The sequence below is a fragment of the Astyanax mexicanus genome, chromosome 2 (assembly GCF_023375975.1).
Source record: "Astyanax mexicanus isolate ESR-SI-001 chromosome 2, AstMex3_surface, whole genome shotgun sequence".
Classification (NCBI taxonomy): domain Eukaryota; kingdom Metazoa; phylum Chordata; class Actinopteri; order Characiformes; family Acestrorhamphidae; genus Astyanax; species Astyanax mexicanus.
In genome coordinates, this window is record NC_064409.1 from 11,905,654 (window position 1) to 11,927,715 (window position 22,062).

At 36.4% G+C, this 22,062-nt stretch overlaps 4 protein-coding genes across 7 annotated transcripts in view; 3 read left to right on the forward strand and 1 right to left on the reverse strand.

The window, feature by feature from the left end:
- rap1b (RAP1B, member of RAS oncogene family) overlaps window positions 1–4,636 on the forward strand; it is an 80,917-nt gene extending 76,281 nt beyond the window's left edge. Inside the window, exons 7-8 of the mRNA XM_007232291.4 lie at window positions 1,541–1,656; window positions 2,494–4,636. Of these exons, the coding sequence (XP_007232353.1) occupies window positions 1,541–1,627 (87 nt within the window). The 3' untranslated portion in view covers window positions 1,628–1,656; window positions 2,494–4,636. The remainder of the gene's footprint in view (window positions 1–1,540; window positions 1,657–2,493) is intronic.
- A 2,572-nt stretch (window positions 4,637–7,208) lies between these two features.
- Window positions 7,209–13,539, forward strand: mcat (malonyl CoA:ACP acyltransferase (mitochondrial)). 2 transcript variants are annotated; one of them, XM_022671240.2, is made up of 5 exons: window positions 7,209–7,943; window positions 9,726–9,813; window positions 9,942–10,159; window positions 11,168–11,620; window positions 13,031–13,539. In XM_022671240.2, exons 1-4 carry the CDS (start codon window positions 7,524–7,526, stop codon window positions 11,576–11,578), a joined length of 1,137 nt encoding a protein of 378 aa, XP_022526961.2. In that variant the 5' UTR covers window positions 7,209–7,523; the 3' UTR covers window positions 11,579–11,620; window positions 13,031–13,539. The 2 variants fall into 2 exon arrangements, with proteins under 2 accessions (XP_022526961.2, XP_007232343.3); XM_007232281.4 differs by lacking the exon at window positions 13,031–13,539 and having other exon boundaries at window positions 11,168–12,650.
- bik (BCL2 interacting killer) lies at window positions 12,693–20,097 on the reverse strand. Its single transcript, XM_049473348.1, has 6 exons — window positions 19,993–20,097; window positions 19,863–19,891; window positions 14,833–14,935; window positions 13,855–14,004; window positions 13,218–13,332; window positions 12,693–13,125 (listed from the first exon to the last, which is right to left on the reverse strand). The coding sequence occupies exons 3-6, from the start codon at window positions 14,925–14,927 to the stop codon at window positions 13,009–13,011; spliced, it is 477 nt and encodes a 158-aa protein (XP_049329305.1). The 5' UTR covers window positions 14,928–14,935; window positions 19,863–19,891; window positions 19,993–20,097; the 3' UTR covers window positions 12,693–13,008.
- The window catches only part of cfap54 (cilia and flagella associated protein 54), a 40,094-nt gene continuing 36,038 nt past the window's right edge, over window positions 18,007–22,062 (forward strand). For 2 of the 3 annotated variants that reach the window (XM_049473347.1, XM_049473346.1), the window contains exons 1-3: window positions 18,007–19,521; window positions 21,073–21,329; window positions 21,434–21,539. In XM_049473347.1, the coding sequence (XP_049329304.1) occupies window positions 21,181–21,329; window positions 21,434–21,539 (255 nt within the window). In that variant the 5' untranslated portion in view covers window positions 18,007–19,521; window positions 21,073–21,180. The remainder of the gene's footprint in view (window positions 19,522–21,072; window positions 21,330–21,433; window positions 21,540–22,062) is intronic. The other variant, XM_007232278.4, reaches the window with a different exon arrangement.

A 22,062-nucleotide genomic window follows, 5' to 3' on the forward strand; every position in this document is an offset into this window, starting at 1 on the left:
TAACTGTGCAGTCGAATCAAAGACGTTTAAACAATTCTGATGATCAGAATTGGACACCACTACCTACAGTCAGTTAAAAACTGTTTTAAGTGCTGCCCCCTGGTGGTCTGTTCTTATTATTTGAAGTAATTTCATTTAACATCTAAATTAAAATAAAGCTCTGGAAGAAAAAAAAGAGACCACTTGAAAATGATGAGTTTCTTTGAGTTAACCAGATTTTTAAAAAATGGAATATAATAAAGAGAAATATAGATGATCACCAGCCATCAAACCATGCTGAACTGCTGGAATATGAACTTGTTTTCTTTGCATTTATTTTAGTTCTAAAAGCTCTGCATCTTTTTGTTATTGGAGCTATTTCTCATTTTCTGCAAATAAATGCTCTATATGACAGTATTTTTATTTGGAGTTTGGGAGAAATGTTGTCTGTAGTTTATACAATAAAACAATAATGTTACTCAAACATAAACATATAAATAGCAATATCAGAAAAACTGATTCAGAAACTGAAGTGGTCTCTTATATTTTTCAGAGCTGTGTGTGTCACTGCACTATATGGTAATGTTTTTGGGACACCTGCTCACTCAGTGATTCTAAGGGCATTAAAAACTAGTTTATTCTATTTTTCATGGTGTAGATGTCTGTACTGTCCAGGAAAATTAAATTATTGGAGCACCATCATTCCAGAGAACACAGTTCTCCTACTCCACAGATCAATGCTGGAGATCATACAAATAAGTATCTATAGTGAAGAAAAAAATGATGGAGGAAAAATTAATCCAGCCACAGATTCTGGTCCTAGTGATCAAACCAGTGACTTGCCCCCAAGGTAGCTACTCTAACACTTTAGGCCACTGTAGTCTTTTTTTTTTTATATTTGCTTCCTGCCTTGTTGGTTATACTAATACAGCTGATATTAAGCACCTAATCTCTGATCCAGGCCAAATCCTCTGGTCATAGAATCCTGCTAATTGCAGAGGCTCATCAGTAAAGTGTGCTAAAACCAAACAAATCTGATTATGTTAATTGTTTTACAGGGAATATGTAGCCTTCTAAATTTTTTAGCGAAGAGAACATGAGCAGCTTTTCCAAATGAATTCAGAGAAGTTGTCGTGTAGCCCAGTTAGCTCAACAGGGACTGGAACAAATGTGATTTGAAGCAGACACACCACTGGCTGCATGATTTGCCTCAAGGCTCATCTCGCTGTCATCTGCAGGAATGAGTCGTGCCACTCGCCCTGCTCAAGCACATTTTGTCTCACCACAATATTGAATGTATCTGATTGTGCGGGTTTCGAAGGTGCTGAGTGAGGAGACGTTGAGTTTGCTGGTGATCGGAAGCAGATTTTTCAGTTTAACTCGTCATTGTCAGAACAGGATTTGAGGACTGGAAAGAAGGGTTGTTGCAGAAGAAGTGTATAATTTAAACGTGAAGCTTTGAAAGGGTTATGAAAGTTTATTAAATTAAACATTAAAGTACTCCTTTTTAACGACTGGTGGTGTTTTCAGTCTGTCTAACATCATGTGTTCTGTCTTGCAGATCTTCTATGACCTGGTCCGGCAAATCAACAGGAAAACTCCAGTACCTGGGAAGACACGCAAAAAGTCCAACTGCCAGCTGCTCTAATACACAGCTGTTCTGTCGCTCTGAGCCAGGTGAGATCTACAGGAGAGAGACTAAATCCTTATAACCATCTTTGTGGTCATATCAAACCTTACATTCTGTAAAATACATGTGTTACAAAAGATTTTGTGAGTAAACAAAACAGAAGAGATATTTTTGGTTCCCTAAAAAAACATTTTAAAGAGAACATCCTGTAAATTGGTAAAGAACGTTAGGTCTGCGCAACATATAATTTCAGCATTGCCATTGCAATGTGTGCACGCTCAATTCTCACAAGGTGTTAATTTTGCCACTATTCCTATATTCCATGTCATACAGTACTAGTCAAAAGTTTGAACACACATTAAATTCAGAGTTTTTTATAGTATATTAATTCCAGTATTATATTAGATTACAATTTTCTGCATTGTAGATTAATACTCAAAAAGTAATCCAAACTATAAAAAACATACCTCTTGCTTAGATAACAGCTTTGCACATCTTGGCTTCTCAGTCAGCTTTATGAGAGAGTCTCCTGCAATGGCTTTCAGTTACCAACTGTTTAGAACTACTTAAAAAATAATGACTAAGTAAAAAAGTCAAAAACCTTGAAAGTGCAGTCGCAATGATCATTAAAAATGTTATGCTGAAACTGGCTTTCATCAGGAACACCCCATGAAAGGAAGAGCAAGAATTACCTCTGTTGCACAGGTTAAGGTAATCAGAGTTATCAGCATCAGAAACCACAATTTACCAGGAGAAATGTGGACATCCTAAGTTCATACATCAATTCACCTGTATAAGATTAGTGTTTATAGAGAATTAACTGACTATGTATCTCTCTCTCTCTCTCTCTCTCTCTTTTTTTCTTTCTTTCTTTCTTTCTTTAGGTCTGATTTGCTGCTGTGTCTCTCAGCAGTGCCAGCATTCCGACGTTACTAAAACCTAACATCGAATGGACTTTCCTGTGTGGTGATGCCCCTTTAACAAAACCAACCAACCGACCAAGCAAACCAACCAACCAACCAACCAACAGATTCAAAGCTACAGTATCATGTTAGTTTTTTTGCACATAGATAACCATGATCACTTTCCAGTGTCGCAAGAAAGAGATTTTTACTTATAAATATATAAATATATATTCTAACTGTATGCAACTGAAATAGAAAAGTAATTACATGGATAAACAAATAAAGAGCTAAAAGAATTTTAAAAACACAGCGCCTACACACAGTGTTATTGCTAACGGAGACAGCCACCGTTGCAAATGTATGGAGCGGGTGTTGAACCTGACTGTGCACGTTGCCATGGCAATTACAATGATGCGATATTTATAAGCACCACTATTTTAGCCAGAGATGAGAGGAAGTCCAAAGAGCGCCTATATAGTCCATTTCATACAGCTAACTTCGCTCCTTGGTTTCTGTGCATTTCTCTTTTGTTTTTTGTAACTTTTTCTTTTCTTTTTTGCTTTTATTTTCTTCTTGATTTTCTTTCTCTCTTTTTTTAAAGTTACTAGAATTTGTTTCTGCTCTGCTGAGATGGTATATCGCAAGAACTATTGACATGAGTTTTATCTCTAGGAAAACCTGTGGATTCAGTGATGTACGTGTAAAAAGTAAAACAAAAAATATATGTTTTCTGTCACTATCATGTTGTTCTTAGCCTCAAATGTTGCCTTCAAATATGTGTTTAGATCTTTTTTTTCCCTTTTCTTTTCAGGAGAATCGAAACAAAATGTAACAAAAAATTACCAAAAAAAAACAAAGCAAACTCACAGCCCATCTCATGCCATTTTTATAATTTTTTTGTCTCATTTACGGATATGTTTGTACACTGGGCGGGGTTTCAAAAAGGGGCCACTTTTGAAAGGGACTTGGCGATTTTAATGCCTCAGCAGTGAGAGTCTAGGATGGTCGTGATGTCATAATGTAGCCCTCTATGATCTCACATCTCGGCAGAGCTGACAGTTAAAAACAGTCCAGTCCCTCATTACAGACTTTTCCCCTTGTCTACTACAGGAGGTATACAGTATATATTTTAAAGAACTGGGGGGGTTTTAATATAAAATAAAATGGAACAAATGTCATCAGTCCAGTTACTGTAGATTTTCACTGTGTGTGACTCCGCCCCACCCAGCCCTTCCCCTTCCCTTTTGCCTGCGAATACATCTGGTAAACCGAGGATATGAAAACCAGATATTGGATCGTTTTCCAGTAAAGAAAATATCTTGCCTGTTAGTGACTGTTTCACCTTTGTAATACTTGGTTTGACCTGTTTTCTGTCTGCGTTCCTGTGGGGTTAACTGTAGTGAATGTCGGGGTGGGGACCTTGCGCTAACGAGCAGGGAGAAAAGGGAACAATGAAAGAAGAAGAAATAAATCAGAAAAAAAAACAATGACCATGTTGTACCAAGTGCAATCCTACGAGGCATTCATAAAGTATTCATAAGCGCTGGGTGAACTGGAACACAGTGACTCGCAGTCTCTAACCACCGTCGGCGTTTCCCCCCAGCGCCAGCATCCGCACTCTGCATTTTGAGACTGAATATAATGTACAGTTTATGTGCATAATGAACGCTTTATGCATGCGTTCTGTGAGGAACACAACAGCGATGGACGCAGGTTAACCGATGTCTGATCCTCGTCTGATCCTGTAAGCAAATGCCTTGTTACAGTTTTGTTCATAAGAGAAGGAAAAAAAAAATTTTAAGCAAACGGGCACAAGCAGTAAAAGGAGACATCTCGCTGATGTCTAAACCTTGGCCTGAGAGAGATAGAACCACAGTATTTGAAATGCAACATCTGCTTAATTAATAGTGGGGTGGGGTGGGAGGGATTGGGAGGGGGGGGATGGGTGGCCAAATGTAAACTTAAAAGCCTTAATTAAAGTGGTGCAATTTTGTATAACCGAGCATCTGTAGTTCAATAAATTGGATTGCCATGCAAGGGCTTGCAAGAAGCCAATTTTGCCACTTGGATGTTTGTGTATTGTTTCAGAGTTCTTCTGTCAATAAAAATCAGTTTAACATTTGCTCTAATGACACACTTGTTTTACCCTCACAGTTTATGTACAGTGGAAGTGGAAGGATGGAGTGTACTGGAGATAAAAGGTTCACTGGGTTTCTCATTTTAGTCTAAATGTACTTCACCAGCCAAGACCTGCTTCATATCCTAGATTTATGGATTTGCTTTAATGGATTCTCTTTTATTGCCTTATTGGTTGCTGATTACAGTTTTGCTCTAATAATATAAAGCAAAATAGCTCAAAAATGTGAAAGACAATCACCACAAATTTCCCATGAATTACCAATGAACAGTTCATTAAATAATGCTGTGGTAAAGTGGATGCTGTATTTTACACTTATCTACTGGACACTTTTTCCCAAACTAGATACCTAACAAAGAATAATATATATAAATGTTCAGCAACCTTTTTAAAAGGCTTTAGGAAGGTTAGTCTATAAAATTCAGAAGTAACATTCCAGAAATGTAGATGAAACATTTAAATAATTATCGCATAATATTCCCAGTTAGACAAATATTAATGCTATAGAAATGTTTGAAGCAACCTGAAACGCTGATATTTAGTATTTAATGAACCTGACATGACTGGTTTCCAAACTAAGGCATATTTTTTTAACATGATCATACACTAATAATAAATGGGTTAAATCTTTGCAAAAAAAAAAAGACAAACATTTTCTAAATGTTCTAGATTTGAAGCTTGGAATCAAAGCTTACACTGGAGTGTGTTGAATGTCAATTCCCCTATAAACAACTTTAGAGATTAATGGTAATGTATTTAATTTTATCCCACTGTAATATTATTTATTTATCTAATTTCTGAGTTTGTCTGAGAGGGTTTTATGTAAACAGTATACTGTTTCCTTAGATTGGATTAAGGTATAGACATGCAGTGAGGACTTTGCAGTTATTAGAAATACAGGCAGCATTGTGTACTAATAGAAAACATAAAACAGGTTATGTTTAAGACAATGACTGAAGAGGTGACTGATTAAATGCTTCATTAAATCAGAATGCTATTTAAGTCTGTGGCTGTCCAGAAAGAAAAAAAAAAAACTAAAGACTGTAATGTTCAAGATCAAAATTTGCCATTTTGTCACAAATATTTTAATAGTTAAAATGTTAAAATAAATAGAAAGAATAGTTTAGTCAAGCAGGTGAACCAGTTGGATAATACTCATACTGGCAATGTTGGTTGACCAGATTCATATGGGTATAGAAACTCAGAAGACTGGAAGTCTTGTAAATTCAGTGATCAATCTGAGTAGCACCTAAACTGGTTGGTCTTATATTACTTTTATTACACCCTGACTTTTCACCACAAAATAAAATCAGATTCTGTAAGTTTACCTACAGCCAACAAACATCTAACCATTCTGAAGGACATATTCAACTCACGGAGTACAAATAATATTCTATGATAGATTTTTTTAAAAGGTGGATTTGCTTTTTTGTTGTTTATTGAATAAGAAAATATACACAAGTTGGAAATGTACAAACAGACAATGAAATGAGAGAGAATGAAATCTCCAGAGCGCAGTGTGTGAGCTTAAGACCTCGAGCAGCTTGGACTGAGTGTCTCTCCACTCTTATTCCAGACCCTGATTCCTTGATTTCCAAATGAAATGCAAAATTTACTGATGGTCGGAGATGGTTTGGAGAGTCATGTCATTTGCTGGTGTTGATCTACTGTGTTATTTCAAGTCCAAAGTCAGTGCAGTGTTTTCCCGAAAAATCTTACAGCACTTCATGCTTCCCTCTGCTGACAACTTTTATGGAGATGTAAATTTCATTTTCCAGCAGGACTTGGCACACTGCCCACACTGCTAAAAGAACCAATTGGTCTTGTATAATGTTCTAAATTTCTAAGATATTGATTTTGGGTTTTTATTGGCTGTAAGCCATAATCATTAACAATAAAAGAAATAAAGGCTTAAAATAGATGTAATACATCTATATAATATGAGTTTAACATTTTAAACTGAATTACTGAAATAAAGTAACTTTTCAATGATATTCTACTTTCTTGAATTATATATATATATATAAGCACAAAAGTCAAAGTATCACATAGTTCAAAACAGTGATTAAAATTGTGATATTAAAGTATGCTTTATTAATTTTGTTTAGTTTTTTATCATATCAAATAAATTGGCAAAACCATGTATAAATATGAAGGTGTCATGCCTTTCATTAATATTAAAGTGCATTAACATTAATATTTTAATATAACATTATAGTCATTATAGCTTTTAGAAAAAGGCGTTTTGGGGAGAGGGTAATGCACTATAGGACCCTTTGGTAGAGCCTAAACTATTGTCCATAATGCAAATTTTCCCCTTATTACTTTTACTTTTATACTTTAAGTCGTTTTAAACGCAGTACTTTTACATTTTTACTTAAAAAGTAAAAAGCTTGAGCTGATATTTTAACTTCTACAGACGTTTTTTTAAACATGAGTATCTATACTTCCACCTACAGAGTAATAAATATGAATACTTTTAACACCTTCGGGCTGTGCTCAGTTTTGTAAGATGCTGTAATTGAGAATAAGCTCCAGTCCAGTAGGGGGCAGTGCATTCCGCAGCGCTGCACACAGACCGCAGCAGAGGAAGAAAGGTCAACAGCATGAGCGTAGCATGGAAATAAAACAGCACGCGGAGGCTCGAGACACTAAGATAAACTAACCTAACTAATCAATTAACAATAAACAGACTTTTATCACATTTTCTCAGGCTAAATAACAGTGTTATTGAGGAGAAAGCAGGAGATATGTAGACTGAATATGACAAGTTAAACTGTGAGGGTCAGAGTGTTTAACAGTAGCTTAATTTAATAGATCTGGTTAGTTTCACATTTCAGCAGTATTGATCTGATCAGACCGTGTATCGGATATGAATCTGCTCGCGCTGATCCGCCGGAGAGCTGCAGCCGCCGGGGTCTCCCCCCCACCGCGCAGAACACAGCCCGGATCAGCCCCCAGCAGGTCCCTCACAGACATCACGGACCACCTCACAGAGCAGCACGCCGCCGAGGAACCACGCACACCCAGACCAAGGAGACCCCCCAACCGCGCCTCCGTCCTCCTGTTCCCCGGACAGGGCAGTCAGTTCGTGGGCATGGGCAGGGGGCTGCTGGAGTACGGTAATGTCAGAGAAATGTTCTCAGTGGCTCAGAAGGTTCTGGGTTATGATCTGCTGGATCTGTGTTTGAATGGACCTGAGGAGGATCTGATGAAGACCGTCCACTGCCAGCCTGCTGTGTTTGTCACCTCTCTGGCTGCTGTGGAGAGACTGAACCAGGAGAACCCTGAGGTGAGTGTTGCTGAGCCCTGGAAACACTTTAAGGGACAGGTGTAGAATATCAGACACATGTTTGACTTTAAGATCTCTGTCTGTTTAGATAATCAATGTCACACCCATCTGTATCACCTCAATCAATATCACCTCAGTCATTAACACCTTGGTCGATCATATTCCAATCCATATCACCCCAATCAATAACACTCCACTCAATATCCCTAACAATATCACCCCAATCAATAACACTCCACTCAATATCCCTAACAATATCACCCCAATCAATATCGCCCCAATCAATAACACTCCACTCAATATCCTTAACAATATCACCCCAATCAATAACACTCCACTCAATATCCCTAACAATATCACCCCAATCAATAACACTCCACTCAATATCCCTAACAATATCACCCCAATCAATATCGCCCCAATCAATAACACTCCACTCAATATCCTTAACAATATCACCCCAATCAATAACACTCCACTCAATATCCCTAACAATATCACCCCAATCAATAACACTCCACTCAATATCCTTAACAATATCACCCCAATCAATAACACTCCACTCAATATCCCTAACAATATCACCCCAATCAATAACACTCCACTCAATATCCCTAACAATATCACCCCAATCAATATCGCCCCAATCAATAATACCCCAGTCAATATCACCCCAGTCAATATCGCCCCAGTCAATATCACTCCAATTAATATCACCTCAATCAATATCACTCTAATCAGTTATACCCCACTCAATATCGCCCCACTCAATATCACCCCACTCAATATCACCCCACTCAATATCACCCCACTCAATATCACCCCACTCAATATCACCCCACTTAATATCACCCCACTTAATATCGCCCCACTCAATATCACCCCACTTAATATCGCCCCACTCAATATCACCCCACTTAATATCGCCCCACTCAATATCACCCCACTTAAAATTGCCCCAAACAATATCACCGCAATCAATAATTTTTCAATCGATAATATCCTAATCAATATCACCCAATCAATATTACCCTACTCAGTATTACCTCAATCAATGATACACCAATCAATTATATCCCAATCAATATCACCCCAATCATTAATACCCCAATCAATTTCACCTGATCAATATCACCCCAATCAATAACAACCGCGATCAATATCACCCCAATCAATATCACCCCAATCAATATCACCCCAATCAATATTACCCAATCAATAATACCTCAATCAATAACATCTCAAAAAGGAGTCATTGGAATGGAATAAAACTTTGTGTGCCAATGTAATGATTATATACAGTACCAGGCAAAAGTTTGGACACATCTTAAATTTAGTGTTTTTTCATTATTTTAAAATTCTACTATAAAGAAAAACTTATGAAATCAATTATCCAACAATCCAAATTGTTAAACCAGAATATGTTTTAGATTTTAGCTTCTTCAAAGTAGCACCTGTTTCTTAGAAGAAAGCTTTGCACATCTTGACTGGATTTTCTCAGTCAGCTTTATGAAATAGAGTCACCTGAAATGACTTTCAGTTCTCAAGAGTTAATCACTTAAATCTTTAGTCCTTTTTCTCTTTAATGTGTTTGAGAGCATCAGTTGTAGAGCTGTAAAGAGGTGGGGTTGGTATACAGTGAATAGTTAAATTTAAAATTACAGTGCCTCATTACTTTCATAAATAAAGTAAAGATCCATCAAAAAACATTATCTTAAACAAAGATCAAATTACTAAGTTAAATAGGTCTTACATTTGACACTATTTTGTTGATTTCCACAGGCAGTAGAGAACTGTGTAACTGCTGCTGGCTTTAGTGTTGGGGAGTTTGCTGCTCTGGTGTTTTCTGGTGCGATGGACTTTGCTGAAGGTAAGATCAGTCATCTTGTTCCTACTGTTCAGATTCAATCTATTCCTGGCCTTCATCCATACCATCTGAGCTGATCTTAGTTGTGTCTGTAACTCTAGTCAAATGGTGTGTTTGATCTGGTCTCTCAGCTCTGTTTGCAGTGAAAGTTAGAGCAGAGGCCATGCAGAAAGCCTCTGATCAGACCCGAAGCGGAATGTTATCTGTGATCGGGAAAAATCAAGCCAACTACAAACACGCATGCCTTCAAGCCCGAGAGCACTGCCTGTCTCTGGGGATCCAGAATCCTGTCTGCTCTATTGCAAACTACCTCTTTCCAGATGGGAGGGTCATCGCTGGACATCAAGAGGTTAGAGCTGCTCTTCTCCAGATAAAACAAATGCTTAGCAGGGTCTCCTTCAATTTCTTTCTTTTTTTTCCGGAAATGCTTTTAGAAGATTTGGAATACATGTGCACAAACATGTGGATAAGAATTTCATATTGCAGCTGTCTTAAGTTATAATAATAATAATTATTAAAAACTCAGACAACTCATAGTGTGATATGAATATGGATAAGGATAAGCTTGCATTATTTCGACTGAATTTCTTTTTTTATCCTGTTGGACAACAAATAGTTGTTTTGTAGTTCATACAGATGCAAAGCAGTGGCAAGTGGCAACAATTCTTATTTTTTTTCTAATCAGGGAATATATATATATATATATATATATATATATATATATATATATATATATACATTTTAGTATCCAAAATGCACATCTCTACTGTAGTAGTGGTGGTGATGCATTATCCAGCTATGTATATCAAACCTTCCTGAAGCTCAGTGATTACCTGTTCAGCAGAGAACTAGTCAGTTCACCCATTTCCATGGCTGTAGCACACTGATGCATTTTGCTGTTTACACCTGGCAACCCTGAGTGTGGAAATGAGAATGGCAGTGGGCAGATTTGGAGGCTAAATGGACCACAGAGCATTTTGAATAAAGATTTTACATATAAAGGAAAAATAGTCTATGAACAGTCTAAATCCCTGTCTAGAAAAATAGATTGTGATTTAGCTAGACTCTGATTTTGTATAAAATATTATTAATGTAACATAAAAATCATGTAGCAAAGAATAATCCACAATACTGAAGTGCATACAATTAATTGCATGCTTCAAAGTAACACATTAGTAAAACAAATAGCAAATAGACTGCTTTCGATACAGAATACCACTATTTCCACAATATAGATTTTTTGTGGTTGTTTAAAAATATATATTATTTTAAAAATCTTTTTGTCTATGACACAATAGGGCACACCAGTTCAGTAACACCTTCTGTCTGTGTCTGTTGACTGTCCTGTCTTCTCCAGGCACTAGACTTCCTTCAGAAGAACTCTCGTAAGCTTCATTTTGCACGGACGCGGCAGCTGCCGGTGAGCGGGGCCTTCCACACCAGTCTGATGGAGCCGGCCGTGGAGCCTCTCCGAGATGTGCTGCGGGAGCTGGACGTGCGGCGGCCCATCATCTCCGTCCACTCCAACGTAAACGGAAAGCGCTACATGCACGATAATCACGTGAGGCAGCAGCTGGTCAAGCAGCTGGTGTCGCCGGTGAAGTGGGAACAGATACTGCACGAGATCTACGAGAGAAATCAGGGTGAGGACTTCCCTCACACGTATGAGGTGGGACCTGGGAAACAGCTGGGAGCTACACTGCAGAAATGCAACATGAAAGCATTTAAGAACTACAAGCACATCGATGTTGCACTGCCACAAGACTGATGAAGGATGTGTGCTAGATGGCAACATGGCGCTGTGCTTTGGGTCAGTACTACACAGCTGATATTTTTCAGGTGCATTCTGTCAATTCACAAACATGAACACTTATAAACTGGGAAAACTTGGACTAGAATACAGTATCAGAGAAATATGACATATGGAGTTTGTTTTTTAAGTAACTGATACTGTGGTAAAGTTAATAAAAATCATATGATAAACAGATCGGTGTCTTCCAAACATTGTGCTGTTTTGGAGTTCAGGTAGTACATAAATATCTATTTCAAACATCAATGCAATGTTAAAAGCTGTATATATTTTTGTTTTGTTTGTTACTGCCAATACAAGATTTTATCACTGTGCATTCCTATTTATTTATGTAAGGAGAAAGATGGTTGTTCATTCTGTTTATTTTCATAATATGGGTAGATGCCTAGTCTACATTAATATGGGAATTACATAATTACAAAATTTTACAATAACTTTGGCTTTGCTAGAGTATTGCACCCTATACTGAAACATTCATTCAGATTGTCTATAATTACATAGATTTCAGAGATATACAATCATAAGTTTCCGTGTTTTCATGTAATCCTGCAATTTTGAAAAAGCTTATTATAACTTGCACATGTTTTTTGCTGATGAACCACTGGATTTACATTTTACAATTTTTATTACACTGTGAAAGAACATTCTGGAAAAAAAATATTTTATTTTCCACTTTTACTGGGACTTGACTACGTACTCATATAGCAAGGACTGATATGCTAAGCCAAGGATTTTATGACCATTTTTGCTTATTGTAGGCACAAAGACATTTTCAGAGACATTGTTTTAGAAAGAAAAAACATGATACTGGATATGTGTGAATGGAGCCTCAGATAGCAAATAATGCAAAAGCAAATGCTTTGCCCTAAAGCTGTAACCTATCTAACTGTCCTACAAAAGTACAGTGCCTAATTAGCAATAATGATATTTTTGCCAAGGCTCTGTAACGCTTGTATAAACTGTAAATAGTTGCTATGAATAACATTATGAATTGGGTGAGGCAGAGCATGAAAGATCACAGAGCACTTTTGTGGAAAACCTTTAAACTTGAAAAAAAAATAATCAACAAATGTTTGAAGTATATATTTATTGTTTATTTCAAATATTATTTGGAAAATTTGAAATTGAAAGTCCAGCTTCCTTAAGTAGGGCAGAAATGCCTGTATAGGAAGAGGTAAGAAAATATGGCCCAATTAACCAGCAACAGACCCTTCTGTAAACCAGCAACAGTATCAAACAACTTACAAAAACTTCAGTGTGAACCAGCACTTCTATTACAGTCAGCTAGAAAAGAATCATATAAAAATTATATTAAAAAAAAAAAAAAAACACTCATGATTTTTTACTGAGCCCAAGACCTGCTCTTGGCTCTTGTCTGGGGGGACTGTCTAACTCTCAGACATTTTCCAGGTTGCAGTGAAGGCAGCTGCAGCAACCAGCAAGAGAGCTGAAGCCAGGAAACCCTTGGTCCTCCCAGACCAGTCAGGAAAGTGCAAGTTGCAGACCTGTGAAAACATGAAACATAAGAAAGATAAAAGTATGAAAATCCATGTCAAGATTTGTGTCCATTTTCTGCATGATATTGACTTCCTCTTACCCAGCTCATCCACTTTATAGCTGTCTGGCAGGCCTGACTGTGCAGCTGAGGAACCACCCAGGATGCCCTGACCATTGGCATGATCCTGGACCACTGGAGACGTCCAACGATCCTGCTGTATCAACATGTTTAAAACACATTTATAAGTGTGCTCCATGAACAATCAGCAATAAAACCGGCTAGTAAATTTGCTAAACTTTTTTTTAATGTAAGTAAATATGTTTAATGTGCAACAAACAGGTTGTGGACACGAATTAAGCATAGTCATAGGCAATATTTGACCTTTTATCTGTCCAGATGTACATTAAAAATGTTCTAGAAACTGTTGTCAACCTTCTTCTCTGCATACATGATTCTTGATTATTTTATTCTGTCCTTCAATGGCCAGGAGCCCACAGGTCAAACAACAGAGCAGGTATTATTTGGGTGGAGAATCATTGAAAATAGTTCACCTACAGTGTACTGTCTCCCCCTCTCTCGTTAACTGCTCTTACACAGTATGTTCTGTTGCCACATTTACTATTTAGGGGTCCAATCATTTGAAGTGCTAAAGCCACAGTTTTTTTATGTTTTTAAAAATGATGTACACTTTTTGACTGAAGAATGTACACTAAGATGATGAAGAGAAGATACTTGCCCATTCATAGCTGCAAAGTTCAACACATTCCCATATCCCTGCCAGTGCTGATGTTGTGGCCACTGGTTACGAAGCTTTTCACTCCACCTGCTGTTCATTTCATCGCCAATCTGAGCCAGCTGACGGCCGATCTGCTGAGCAGATCTCACACTATGACATTCAATTAAAAAAAAGAAAAAAGTTTGTTAAAAATTACATTCTCAAATATTTTATTAGGTACTTTTTAATATGTTCTTTAATGTATAAATAGTAACAGTTACTTGATTTGGTTGGGAAACCACCAGTTTAACACCCTATTATTTTGAATCAGAATAAAACATGCTGATTTTACTTTCATGGTGCACTCGTGGAGAAATAATTATGAAATTTACTCATAATACATAATGCAATAATATGATGCCTTATATCTCAGAAAACTTAGAAATGGTTTTCGTAAGTGAGCTGGGAGTATGTGCATATTCAGTGCATAATTGCACATCATTTCCTTTTTTGTTAATATACAACATAGTACTCACAGATATATTGTCAAACCAGGACAACCATGAATTGAAGATTTTACCTCATTTACGATTAATAAATGATTAATTATTTTAATGAACAAAAGACAACATTTATCTTTGGTACAATCTGCACATGTTGTTGGGTTAAATTAGTGTTTGAGTTCTTCCTCATGCTGCTTTCTTGTCAGAGATTGGATGGGGCAGAGTCATGTGACTACATAAGCAGCAGTATGTTTTTAAGGTGTTCGTACATGAACACAGTGGAGAAGTACATACACTAACCAGGCATTGCACACGTCAAATCATTGTTGATTAAAGCACTTAATCAATAAACTGTATGTCTTATTTATGTACCAAACCCTCATTATTTAACTATGCATTTAAACTAAGAACTAAGCTTTAAACTAAGAAAATATTAGCATGTTTCTACTGCACAAAGACAATGGCTTATATGTGTTAGTCACACAAAACTTTGTACCTCATGCCGATGTCAGACAGCATGTGATTTTCCACCTCGCTAGGTCCAGCCTGGGGGGAAATGTCATCGCTTGCTTCGTGTGCTTGTTGTACCATTTTGTAATCTGAGAGAGGTGGAGAGATCATATTATTTGTATATAGACATTATACAACAGGAATATACCATACATTTGCAAATCTTTAAACTGTAATCTATCCAGTGGCAATAGTGTTTAATCTGTGTTAACAGACTGTCCCATTAAGAGCCTTGTTGAGCTGTACTGTGCCCTTTGTGGCTAAGGCTTTTTATATATACAGCTTTCAAGAACTAGCACTGCCATGTAAACACAAAGTCATGTGACTTCAAGTACACTGGGTGTGTTTGTGTGTGTTGCTATTGGAGTGTGAAGAGATGAGCTCAGCCACTGCACAGCCTAAACCAATACTGGAGTAAAAGGACCGTCCGTCCCTTCCCCCATCACTCATCACAAAAAATATCTGAGTAGAAGAACAACAAAGGTTTTTTCTTTGGTAAAACCTAAAAAAAAATCATAATTTTTAAGTGGTTTCTTATTTTTTTCCAGAGGTGTAGTACAGTTTTTAGACTTTCCATTCTCTTTTTGCACCATATTCTTGGTCTAAAATGCAACAATATATCCTCAAAAGTCTTGAGGTGTGACCAACCACATTGTAGTACTTACTAATTAGGGATAGTATAATACCACTAAAACAATACCATTATAAAATATTTAGCTCTAAGGTGACATCGTTTACATGATACTTTGTTACTGTCACACAAAAAAACTTTCTTTTTTTATTATATAGTTTTTATCATATAGTATTTTTACATTATATAGTCAAAATTATTTGGACACTTGTTATTCATTGTTTATTATTTAATTAAGGATATTGCAGGAGTTATAATAACTCTCTACTGTTCAGGAAATCCTTTTTTACAAGGATCTGACTGCATTCATTGTTAAAAATTTGTTATTAAGATCAGCATGTCAGAAGATCACCATCCACCTCATTCCCAACTCATTCCAAAAGATTCAGATAGATGATGCTAGGCCTATGATACCCTGTATCATATCAGTGTCAGCTCTGACTAATGGGTGAACTAATAATTAAATAATAAAGACAAAAATATAACTAATAATAATGTACATCACCTTCTACACAAAACATATACCTTTACTACATAAAATATTAAGGATTTCGTTCAAAATGCTGCTGCTGCTTCTCTGGATTTAACCTAAGCTACCGCTGCTGCTTATTGGACTTTGCTCTCTGGGGAAACAGCAGCTTTGTAGCTTATAGTTTACTACATAAGTAAAGGTATAAATATTTTAAGGGAAACTACCGATGCATCAACATTTTACTAGAGTGACTGGAACTACATCTCTGATTAGCACTTCCTCCTTTTCTTAATAAGAACTAAAATAAAAAACAGTAAGCAATAAAAGCAATCAGACTTCAGACAGACCTGATTTACAATCAGCTGCCTCTAGTTTAAAAGTACAAGTTGTACTTTTGGTAAGAAGTAAAACAAATGCAAAACACACAATAACATATAAATGCCTGTGCACTTTCTATCATAGGTGAAATAACCACACTAAAATATGTCGTCATTCCCAACCCCTTTGTTCATGTGAGTCTCATGACAGGTTCTGATGCAAATATCCATTCAAATCAATCAAACTGCTCTGTGCAGACGAAACACAGACTGAAAACATGACTGTGTCCAAAATGGTTCCCTACTTCCTAGTCATGGATTTTGAAATATATAGGGGTTTAGGAACTGTTTGGGTTACCAAAAAAATGGCATGCTTTCTTTCCTGAGGCAATATCAGTGTAACGTTTTTTTTTGCGTCCACAGAATAGTTGTTTCTGTTTCATTCAAACACTGTGTAACAATAAATTTTTTCGATGTTTACTGTGAAGGATTACAAAAATAAAACTACAAATATAGAGGAATGTAAATCTTTACTGTAAAGTATGTATTTTTTCTGCATCAAAAAATGATTGTTCAGGATTTTAGCATTTTAATTATTCATGTAGCCACTGTCATAAAAATGTCACGCTATTTAAACATGTCCAAGAATTCCCTGATGACAACCTGTTTTCTTGGTATAAACATGACTAACTTCTGTGCAATTGCTTCATTTACTTCATAGAATATTTTAGTGCTTATATCATTGGTGCTTATTCTCTTTGATGTGCTCCTACCAAATGTTTTTGTTTGTTTGTTATAGTGCTATTTTATACATTCTGCTGCATCTTCAGGAATTAATAATATTATTTAACTTAATATTTATCATATTGTCTCCATAGCTGAGGTAAAGCTTAGGCTGTCCTCTCTGTCATGGTTCAATATTACATTACATTACATTACATTACATTACATTACATTTGGCAGACGCTTTTGTCCAAAGCGACTTACAATAGTGAAGTACAAAAGTAATAGAAGTTAAAGGTAAAGACATATTTAGATACGGCCTAAAGGAGGTCAAAGGGAAATATCATGGCCATTAAAAAAAGTGAGAAGTGAGAAGATTTAAAAATAAAAAGTGATTAATTTTATAAAATATTATGTATGTGTTGTCTGAAGCCTACTACATATGATACATCGTCAAAAGAATTCAGGCATCAGAATTTGAAGGTTTTGAGGTCCAAAAGCACAGTATTGTTATAATATATCATAAACAAAGTAGTTTTGTGTTTGAGTCAGGCAGAAGTTTCTGCTACACATTTAATTCATTGTCCAGTATCATAATAAGCTGCAGTTCATGTATAATAAGCAGAAATGAACACATTAGGGCCCTTGTCTCTGTTGTTTAACAGTACAGTCCAGGTTGGGCTCTCGCTGTTGTTGTTTATCTACAAGCAGCCATAATCAGTTTCGAGTCCTTCGACCGTTGCGTAGTAACCAGAAACTCGGCTGCAGTTCTCGTAATGGATCCGTGTGTGCCCTTTTTAGGGCACTATTTTCACTTAGTGTCCGGATTTAGTGCACTACCTTCAATCTCTTACGGTCTATTCGTGATTTCTAGTGAACACAGATCACTGCATCAGCTAAATATAAGCCAGAGCGCACTGTGAGAATGTAACATAGGAGAATGTTATAGGAGCAGTGAGGAGGAAACTGAGCTGCAGAGGTGTTCAAAAATAAACATTCACCTCAGGATTTTGTTAAAAATGCCAGGACGGCTCTGCTGCTGCTTATCTGGATTTAACCTAAGCTACCGCTGCTGCTTATTGGACTTTGCTCCATGGAGAAACAGCTGCTTTGTAGCTTATAGTTAAAAATAAAACGTAGTTAGCTAGCTTAGCTAAGATAATGTGTTTACGTCTGCTTAGCTAACGCTACCAAGAATGCTAAGCACTAAGCTAAATGTGTAGGTTAGTTAGTGTTAGTTTAGCTAGTTTTGTCTTAAACTGATATATATTTTTATTATTTTTTTGTATAGGAAGCGCCTGTCTGAGAACGGGTTAATTTTAAGTATCCAAAGTAATGTATACATTTAGACGTTTTAGCGCTAGTTAGCTCTTAAACCTAGCAATCAAACAAGGCAGTTTACACCTGTAGCTCTTTATCTAGTGCTACAGTAATAAGGGAGCAGGGGTCCGTTTTGGACACAGCCTCGTAGTGCACTTAGCTAGTGCAGCCCAGACTAGCTATAGTGGTTGACGATGTTCACTAGAAAACAATGCCTTTTTAGTGCACTATTTTACTTAGTGTCCGGTTTAGTGCACTAGCTACAATCTCAAACGGTCTAACTTACTCGTGATTTCTAGTCACTGTCTCAGCTAAATGTGGGCCAGAGCACACTGTGAGGCTGTATATGGGCCATGGGGAGAAAACTGCGCTGCAGAGGTGTTAAATCCAGGTCCAGAAATAAAAATTCACCTCAGGATTTTACTCTGCGCTGCAGAGGTGTTAAATCCAGGTCCAGAAAAAAAATTCACCTCAGGATTTTACTCCAAATGCCTGTTGCAGCTCCTCTGGATTTAATCTAAGCTACCGCTGCTGTTTATTGGACAGCGTTTTAGCTTATAGTTAAAAAGAAACGTCATTAGCTTGCCTAGCTAACGTGTTTAGTTACCTCTGTTTAGCTAACGCTAGCAGAAATGCTATCATACAGCAGAAATGCAAAGCACTAAATGTGTAGTTAGCTAGCTTGGAGTTAACTTAGCTAGCGTTAGGTAAGCTAGTTTTGTCTTAAAATTCAGCATTTTTAATATTTTTTGTAAAGGAAACACGAGTTTAAGAACGAATTAATTATAAGTAACCAAATGAATGTATACATTTAGACGTTTTAGCGCTAATTAGCTCGTAAACTCAGCTATCAAACAAGGCAGTTTAACGTTACTCCTGTATATAGCTTTATCTAGTGCAACACTAATAAGGGAATCAGGGTCCGTTTTGAAGACAGCTAGTGCACTTAGGTTAGCTAGTGCAGAACACACTCAAACAATGTTCTAGCTATATTCACTAGAAATCACGAGTGTACAAGGGAACAGAAAGCTATAGTGTTTTATAGCTATCGATTTTCCCTGCAGGTATTGAATGGATATTTTCCTTTCAGCAGAAAATATCCATTCAAAATGTTGACTAGACTTAATCCTTGTGTCGGAAAGTGTCCGCTTTAGGATTGGGACACGTCCTGGAGAAATAGGCGATGTGCTCCTTTTCGACCACAACTAATAAGTAAACAATACAAACCCAATATCTTATCAAATTGTTGTTTAGTAATATTACGCATGTTGTAATTTCCACATTTGTATTTAGATTTCTGATTGTTTTCTTAAAACTTTATTGGTTTTTTTTTTACATTAATAATGTAACAAGCACATATATATGCACATATAATACCATGCTCATTGTTCAATAAACTGCGTGCGTGTAGTCTTTAGCGTGCTAATATGACTATATAAGATATATTTACAAATAGGTCAGCCCCCTATAAGCTGACAGCAGCCATGTTTACGCTTTGACTCGATGACAAAGGAGACAGGAGCGTTTTAGATTCAATTGCAAAAAAAGCTTACCTGAGCTGTAGATTAAAACGGACGCCGCCCTGTAAAACAAGCATTTCTATTACACACTGAGCAAATCATTCCGATATTATTCAATTAAATATCGTTTAAAAATAAAGATCATATTTGTAAAGCCACTTACAGCAGCGTCCTTTAATCGTTTTCGGTTACAGGTGTGTGCCTGAGGGGGATTAAACCACGCCCTTATTTTCATGCAGGAAGAGTCCGCTGTCTTTTTGTAAGATTCTGCTGTTATTTTAAAGCAAGTCCACTAGAGGGCGCTTCCTGTCCTCAGCCTAAAGATGCTCTGCGCATGTGTTTTACTGCTCTAACACAACTGGCGCATGAGGACACTGTTCATCAGTTAAAGGCAGATGTATTAAGATGCTTTAAAAAGTTATCTGCTTCAAGTTAAATTATAGCTCACAGTTCACAGGAAAATACATTTGAATGTACAAAATTTATATAAAATATTCGTGTCATTAAACAATTGTGTGAAAGTAAATAAAATAATAATCAATGTATTGTAATTATAGAGAGTGGATCAATGTCTTACAGCTCCTCTGTCCTCCAATGCTCAGTTCTCAGTCTTACTAGCCACTCTGAGTCTGTAAATTTCTAATATAATCACTATAATACAGTTAATGATATTTCAAATGATATATTTTGTGCATATTACTTTTTTTAAAATGACAATTTAACTAAACATTTTATTAAACATGTTTAATATTTTGAGTTATTCCAAATTTTACCCATAATTATTTATGCTTCTGTCTAAGTGAAGTTAAAAATGTGGTAATTTAGAGTAAATCTTGTAAAATGAATTTTATTTTCAAATGTATTTACACAGTGTTTATATGAGATTGAAACAACTATGCTGCATAGACACAAGTTGACACTGGCCCCTTTAAACATAATAATAATGGCATAATGTATTATTATACAGTTTGTATCGTATTTTATAGTGTTCATATCGTGTTTTATAGTGTTTGTATCGTGTATATAGTATTTTGATCATGTTTTATAGTGTCTGTATCGTGTATATAGTATGTTTTATCGTGTTTTATCGTGTTTGTTGTGTCTTTATCGTATTTTATTGTTTTTGTATCGTGTATATAATGTTTTTACCGTGTTTAGTAGTGTGTGTATCATGTTTAAAATAGTTTTTATCGTGTTTAGAGTGTTTTTATAGTATAATATTGATACACAGTTATGCCTGTAGGTGAAGCAGGCCTCTCTGTGGAGTAACTGGGTTGGTCGTCGCTATAGCAACATCCCCAAACTCGGGCCGCTGTTAGCCTGTGTGCTAACACAGAAAAACTGCTGTATAATGGAGCCGCTACCGGCTTCTTACTACGGAAAACTGGATAAAAATAATCCAGTCATATCTTCTCTGGAGAAGGATTTAAAAGAGTTCAGGTTACACATGAAGAAAGTCCGTGAGGCGCCCAACTTTAACCACTTGTCTTATTCCAGAGGGTGAGATTATAGTAGTCACTGACGTTAGTCGGCTAGCTAATAATGTTAACCAAGAGCAGTGTTATGATGTAAACTGTTAACCTAGGTAACTTTGTGTTTGGCAGGTCCATTAAACTGTTCGATATATGGAAAAAATACCAGCCTCGTCTTCCCGCTCCCTATTTTGAGGAATGCCTGTTACAGACAGCAGATTTCCTTTATGAGTGTAAAGTAAGTCCTTCCACTCTTTTAAACTTTTCCCCTTGTAACGCTATAAGTTACTGTTATTTTTGGGTCTGTATTAATATAACCTACCCTTTGGTTCTGCAGCATATCTGTTTAGATTTCATACAAACACTGTGTAACAATACATCATTACACATATAGCTAGACGAATATTTACTTTACCCTTTTAGACCCTGCATCCATTACAATGGACATGTATTTTCTTTTTTTTTTTTATTGTTTTTTTGCACATAACACTATTTGAGAGCTGTAGTCAAGTAAATTAATTCTCTGAAGTGGTTAGGTAACATCAATTTATGCATTTATAGTCTGGATATTATTTCATAAAAATATAAATCTATTAAAACAATTGCAAGAATGTTTTTGTCCACCCCTTTGACATCAGTGACATCACAGCCTTTATACTAATTTATTTTAAGAGACTAAAGACACTTGCTGCATGTTCAGCCAAGGATAATATTAATTTCAAATATAATATTGTCTCTATAAATAGCTAATTTAAAGCTTA

What these genes read in the sequence shown, in the direction of transcription:
- mcat (XM_022671240.2), top strand. Translation starts at nt 7,524, where the DNA reads ATGAATCTGCTCGCGCTGATCCGCCGGAGAGCTGCAGCCGCCGGGGTC. An exon ending in TGAACCAGGAGAACCCTGAG is followed by an intron (nt 7,944 to 9,725) that starts GTGAGTGTTGCT and finishes TGATTTCCACAG; the next exon opens with GCAGTAGAGAACTGTGTAAC. An exon ending in TCATCGCTGGACATCAAGAG is followed by an intron (nt 10,160 to 11,167) that starts GTTAGAGCTGCT and finishes TGTCTTCTCCAG; the next exon opens with GCACTAGACTTCCTTCAGAA.
- bik (XM_049473348.1), bottom strand. Translation starts at nt 14,927, where the DNA reads ATGGTACAACAAGCACACGAAGCAAGCGATGACATTTCCCCCCAGGCT. An exon ending in AACTTTGCAGCTATGAATGG is followed by an intron (nt 13,333 to 13,854) that starts GCAAGTATCTTC and finishes ATGTTGATACAG; the next exon opens with CAGGATCGTTGGACGTCTCC. An exon ending in CTATAAAGTGGATGAGCTGG is followed by an intron (nt 13,126 to 13,217) that starts GTAAGAGGAAGT and finishes ATGTTTTCACAG; the next exon opens with GTCTGCAACTTGCACTTTCC.